This window comes from Eurypyga helias, unplaced genomic scaffold (assembly GCF_000690775.1).
Source record: "Eurypyga helias isolate BGI_N326 unplaced genomic scaffold, ASM69077v1 scaffold7581, whole genome shotgun sequence".
In the NCBI taxonomy this organism is placed as follows: domain Eukaryota; kingdom Metazoa; phylum Chordata; class Aves; order Eurypygiformes; family Eurypygidae; genus Eurypyga; species Eurypyga helias.
Window position 1 is genome coordinate 1 of NW_010230111.1, and position 6,425 is coordinate 6,425.

At 42.4% G+C, this 6,425-nt stretch overlaps 1 protein-coding gene across 1 annotated transcript in view; it reads left to right on the forward strand.

The window, feature by feature from the left end:
- Window positions 1-228: 228 nt before the first annotated feature.
- The window catches only part of ZRANB2 (zinc finger, RAN-binding domain containing 2), a gene marked incomplete at its 5' end in the record, with an annotated part of 9,610 nt that continues 3,413 nt past the window's right edge, over window positions 229-6,425 (forward strand). Inside the window, 6 exons of the mRNA XM_010160625.1 lie at window positions 229-281; window positions 412-520; window positions 1,819-1,901; window positions 3,375-3,451; window positions 4,009-4,146; window positions 4,967-5,139. Coding sequence (XP_010158927.1) covers window positions 229-281; window positions 412-520; window positions 1,819-1,901; window positions 3,375-3,451; window positions 4,009-4,146; window positions 4,967-5,139 — 633 coding nt within the window. The remainder of the gene's footprint in view (window positions 282-411; window positions 521-1,818; window positions 1,902-3,374; window positions 3,452-4,008; window positions 4,147-4,966; window positions 5,140-6,425) is intronic.

Below are 6,425 nucleotides of genomic sequence, written 5' to 3' on the forward strand. Positions count from 1 at the left end.
GGAGCTGCTCCGAGGCGGCCTTCCCCGCAAGCTCTCCCAGCTCCTGGCTCCCTTCGTGCAGCGGGGCCGGCACCAGCCGGCCCAGGGCCGGGCGCGGCCTGATAAACTTGATGTTTACGTTTGGAACAAATTCAGCTTGAGCTATAAAGGCGTTTTTCATTAAGTCCGGCGTGTGTGCGTATTCCAGCGTTCAGTTAACTGCCGTCTTCGATCTGTTTTTATTTTCAGGTGTGGGAATGTTAACTTTGCTAGAAGAACCAGCTGTAACAGATGTGGGAGAGGTGAGTATCATAGGCGAGGAGAAAAATACATATCATCTTTTTATACATTTTTAAAAGAAAAGCGTATTAAATCTTTTCAATTAGGCGTAATGCAAGAAGTTTGAGAACTGTTTGTTTGTTTGTTTTCCAGAAAAAACGACAGAAGCCAAAATGATGAAAGCTGGAGGGACTGAAATAGGAAAGACACTTGCTGAAAAGAGTCGTGGCCTCTTCAGTGCTAACGACTGGCAGTGTAAAACGTATGCCCTTTTAAAAACATGCAGAGTGTTCTCTTAGAGCCACACAGCACTTCTACAGTACGATACTTAATTCTGTCGGTAGAAACTTCATTGCACTGATGGGAGAAGAGAGATCAAAACTCACAGCTGTTCCACTAGTGGTGCTTTGCTGTGAGGATAGCATTCGTTTTTGTTTGCTGGACAGCAGTTACTTTATTTACATGACTGGAAAAAAAAGAGATTTAAAAAATCAAGACTAGACAGGTAAAAGTTCATGTTTTTCTTTAATAAGCCAGACACTTCTCAAGCTGGGAAGGAATGTGTAGATGGAAGTAACACCTTCAGTGCAGTATGATAGTTTGTTGTTAACGTTCACTGAATAGTTAATGAGGAAGGTACAGCACATAGTTAGAGTTTTATGTTTTTCCAAGCCATCAATTTAGAATATTAAGATCTAAATTAGAAAAGGACTACAAGGGTAAAATGCTTTGTTTTTTGAGAGGTGCTTTTAGATATTCTTGAGCACTTTGCAAGGATTTCAGGTTTTGCTCATTGAGTAAGCTGTCTGAGCACTGAAACCTGGGGGGGTTTAAATTTTTTCTTGTCAGAATTGAGCTGTATTCCGTGTGATGGGTTTCATTGGTGCTGTTCCACAGCATGAGATGGGGGGGATTTCCTGGGCAGCGCCCTGGGTCCCGCTGTCAGTGGGAATCCACGTGGTGGCACGCTTCGGGATTGTCTCTATCCAAGCTCATAGCGGGGCGGTGTCTTGTGAACCTGCTCCTCCTCTCTTTGGGAAGGAGCAATGTGGTGATGGTAGTGCTGCGGATGGATGAAGCATGAGTGGCCCTTCAGGAGGCTGTAAGATAGGAGAGCAGTGACTGTAGCTGTGCCTCGGTGGGTGACAGTGACCGATCGTAAGCGTTATTCCCGTAGTAACTTCTTCGTTAACTCTTCTGAACTGTGAATGCCACTAGTGGAGAGCAATGAGGAATTTTAGCACTTTTTGGGTAGTCTTCTATTAACATGCCTGCCTCCCTGCCTGTTAATTTTACTCCTTTCCCCTGGATTTATCCAGTACAGTCACCTTCCCGTCATCCTTGTGCCGGTGAAACACCCGTAGGCTCCCTTGTGGTTCTTTGTGCCTGGGTGACTGTTGGCCTTGGAGTTAACTGCATCGTACAGTGACTGCGGATCACAGCTAAAACTTGGCAAATACATGTTTTTGTGTGGTTTTTTAAGTGTTGCCTCAACGCTTCAGCTTTTTGATTTGAAATAAAATGATTTTTATTTCTGTTCTGTTCTTTTTGCCTCTGAAGATGTGGTAACGTGAACTGGGCCAGAAGATCAGAATGTAATATGTGTAATACTCCAAAGTACGCTAAATTGGAGGAAAGGACAGGTAAGATGTATACGGTTTTAAAATACCCACATTACTGTAAGAAAAATTCATAAATCACACTGTAATGGAATTAAAGGGATTGTTTTCACAGCAGGACTAGCAAAGCTGAATCATCTTCTGTACGTAAATAAATCTGTAAGTTTTTAGACTTGACTGCTTGTGGTAATGTGCGAAGTATGTGAGGGTTTCATTTGGAAAGCCGGTGAATATTCACTTAAACTGCCTCTCTATTGGATTCTGATGTGTATTTAGTGTCCATCTGCAGAGGACTCGGCAGTCCCAAGAACAGCGTTAGAAGGCTGCCTAGATTAGCCTGTTATCTCTTAATGAGGTTTGAGGTTTGGTCACGCTGTGACGCATTTCAAGTTCCTCCTGCATTAACAATGAAGCCAGTGGTAACTAGACCAGAGGATATCCTTTCAGTGCAGTCGTAACTCTGTGCTGTTCCCACTGCAAGTGGGGTCAGGCAGAGAATTCGATGCGCAGTGTAACGCTAATGCATATAAAAAGAAGCATGGAGAAGAGAGCTTATTGTTCAAAAGGAAAAAGAATCTTTTTTAATATCCTTACTTAATATTGTAAGAATATTAAAGAATATTAATAATATTTAACTCCAGTTCTTATGCTATTTTGTATAATTAAATATTTAATTGGGTATTTTAAGTCTTGGTGTCCTTCAGAGTAACTTTGCTGTCACATGCGGGACACCCAGCACGTTGCACCAGCTTCCAGGAAGTTGCAAAGTCAGCTGAGATGAAAATGAGCCACTGACATTTTCAGTTCGCATTATAGAAATATTCTTAAGGCAAATCTCGACAGTTGTGCAATCCAGGGCCACTACAGGATGCTTTTATTCCCGTTGCTCCCTGGGGATACGCGTAGGAGTGTCGCAGGGTGGTGGCGATGCGGGAGCAGGCTGGCACGCCGGGGAGGCTGTGTGCACGTGGGGCCCAGCTGTGGCAGAGGCTGCAGCGGGGAAAGCAGTTGGCACGTGCTGCCCTTGCCTCATGTTTCATTGCCTCCTTTCCCAAGCTGCCTCCTGGCTGCTCTCAGAGGTGGGATTTTGGTCTTGGAGGACAATAGCCATTATTTCAGCCTCTCAGAGACACTCTTGTGTTTGTCCACACCGAGGCGGTTGTCGGGCGCTGCAGCCCTGCCAGAGCTCTGGGAGCTGCTTGCTCAGCACGGCTGTAACCCTGAAGGGTTCTTCCCCATTCCTTTAAACATGATTGCCTCTCTGTTGTTTGTGTCTTAATCCATTTTCTCAATTAGGTTTCTGAGGAACTATATTTAATAAACGTGTGTGGGAACAATTCGTGTTCCTCTTGAGATCCTATCACGTTCTTACGGCATGTATTTATAACCCGCTGATGGCTTCCAGATCCTCTGTGAAAGGTTATTCAAAGTTTTGTGCTTAATGGAGCAGAATTTGGTGCAGCTCAGGTGATTGTCTTGTTTTCCCCCTTTTGAAAGGATATGGAGGAGGATTTAATGAACGAGAGAATGTTGAGTATATAGAACGGGAAGAATCAGACGGGGAGTATGATGAGGTAAGGTCACGTGTTACTCTGGAGAGACGTCTACTGTGTGATTTGCGTTTAGGATGCAAGGGCCTGCGTTTGGCTTCCTTGTGGGAAAAAGCTCGTTGGAAATAGGTTTATCTCTGTCAAATGCTCAAGTGACAGTTTTGAACTGAAAGTGAATGTGTCTGGTCTGTCTTTCGGGGGGTTAAAAACTAAGAATGAGCTCAAATGAAGCCGGTACAGGCTGAGTTTGTTAGACTTCAGGGTCATGCCTGTTGCTTTCAGCCAGGTGTCCAACACTGCTTTATGAAGTTATCCCACAGACACAGATATAAAATACTCCTTTGTTAAATTTGGATTTCCGTTAAAATCTTGTCTGTGAGTACTAATTGTACCTAAAACAAGCGTCACTGCAGAAAGTTTCTTGTTGGTAATTGATGTTTCATGGTACTCCTCCTCCCCTTTGAGCAATACCTAATTTGAGGTGGATGTATATTTATTTTCTCATTGGAAGTTATCCAGAAAAAATACAGTTGGAAATGACTTTTGGTTAAATCCTGTTCTAATGGAATAAAATCTTTTAGTTTGGACGCAAAAAGAAAAAGTACAGAGGGAAGCCAGTTGGTCCTGCATCTATCCTGAAGGAAGTGGAAGATAAGGAATCGGAAGGAGAAGATGAGGAGGATGAGGATGAAGATCTCTCCAAATATAAATTGGATGAGGTAGCGTGTTTTGGGTTTGTTCTAGCAATTATTTTTTACTTACTGCTGCAGTGCAGTTTAGTGTTGGTGTGTAAGGTTTGGTCTGTATTTGTAGCTGCCTCTAGAGCAGCGTAGGGCAGTGGCTGTCAGAATAATGGTGCCCACGGCTTCTGTAAAGTATGTGCACAAGCTCTGTTTTGTTCTAAATACCCACGTTCAAAGATGTATAATTTTTTTAAAACCGTAAAAAAATTGAAAGCTTATCTGAGAACAGAATAAGAAATTTTAGGATCTTTATTTGGAGCCTTTATGTTTGGTTACCATACAAAGGGAATGTCCTTGAATTTTATTCTTAGCTTTTTTTAATCCACATCAGGTTTATTTTTAAATAAAATACTCTGAGATTTTCATCTTTCCTGAAATGCCTGACCATCACATGTTGGATTGTCCACATCTTTGGACAGCAGCCCTGCAGAGGCAGTCACCAAATTCTGCATATGAAGCACGTCTGTGCAGAATTACTCTATGGTTATGGATTTTGAGTCTGAAAATTCTTCCAGGAACTCATTTAACTGGCAAAAAAGGATGTCTGTTTTTTCATTAACTGCATTAAGTAACACAAAATGGGACTTCAGGTGGTGTTTTGCAGGCTTTTTAATGGTTTGCTTTGAAACACAAATTTTCAGTCACCCTCTTCTCTTAAAATTTTTGGATCTCATTAAATAAATTTTTTCAAGGTTTAAAAAAAGCACAAAATAAATCACAGAATAAGTAAAAAACACTAACTGAAGAAAACCATCAAAGATGCTAAGTATTTTTTTGTATACCTGCTTTTTTTCAGGATGAGGATGAAGATGATGCTGACCTTTCAAAGTATAATCTCGATGCCAGTGAAGAAGAGGACACTAATAAGAAAAAGAAATCCAATAGGCGCAGTCGTTCTAAGTCTCGATCTTCCCACTCACGATCTTCATCGCGCTCATCCTCTCATTCGAGCTCAAGGTCTAGGTCCAGGTAAACGGGTACAGGTCAAGGGTAACGCCAGGCAAAATGTCAGTATCTAACTTCTTTATTTACTTTTTTTTTTTTCCTTGATTGCTTTACAGTTTTAGTTTAATAATGTTAACGATTCTATGTACAGCGTTTACACAGGTAGATCATGTTCTGTTCTGACCTTCCGTGGATCCGCAGCAGGGAGGCTGGATATGTCTCGCTGCTTGTTTTAGTAAATATAAATTGATGTTTCAATTGAATCCTTCAAATAAATTCAAAAATACAACTTATTTTCAATTTCATTTTTAGGCTTGTTGGCCATATGCAATACAATTACTTTTTTTAGTAGTGTTGAGTGGAGTTGTTGAACAGAGAAGCAGGAGGATGGTATTGAAGTGGGAGGGAGGTGGCAGAGGGGGCAGTGCTGATGCAGTCCAGACAGGTGCAGTGAAAGGACAGAATGGAAAATACCCTGAAAATAAAGACAAGAAACTTGAACTGAGCTTGTGGGCAAGCAGCAGAGCGTCAAGTACAGTAGCAGTTTTGTCAGAATAGCCCTAAAGGTTTATGTTGAACATGGGGCCACAAAAGAGAGTCTGCTGGGCAGATGTAAGATCTAATGTTATTTAAATTCAGTAAGATATGAACAATTCAGTAAATATGTAAATCATGCAAGACAACTAACAAGCTATAACAACTAATACAGGGGTGGTACTGATAGTTTAAGACCTCAAATTGGTACTAACTAGCTCATAGGGCAATACCTAAAGCTTATATACATCCAGTTCAAGTTTCTTCTAACCCTCCTCGCTTTAACTGCACCGCTGTGCTCACACCGCTGCGATCACTGCCCAAACTCTTCAGACCCTCGTACTAACCCGACGTCAGCTGCTGTCTGTTTTGTCTTTCTCCCATTGCTGCCATGCTTTCCTTTCATGCTGCCTCTCCTGTGAAAAACTGTCCCCTTCACCATACCTATTGTCAGCCTTCCCGCTTCTTCACCTGCCCCCTGAGACGTGCATTTGCCCCATGGTTCCAAGGAGCAGCGCTAAGTGAATAGTGGTGACTGGGCTGGCTGGGGCTGGGCAGTTTCTGTACGTGGAGCGAGATCCTTGAGGAAGCAGCTGTATTGTGCTGTGGGAGGGCAGCGTGCAGCGCTGGTATGGGCTGCGTTTGAGTGCAACCCCTCAATTTAGGGGTGGGAAGGTCAAAGAAGATAGAACTTCTTCATCTGGCCTTAACTTTAACTCACAAATGTTAGCAGTGAAGTAAAAAGTAGCTGGTCATAACTGGAATTTGTTAGGGAT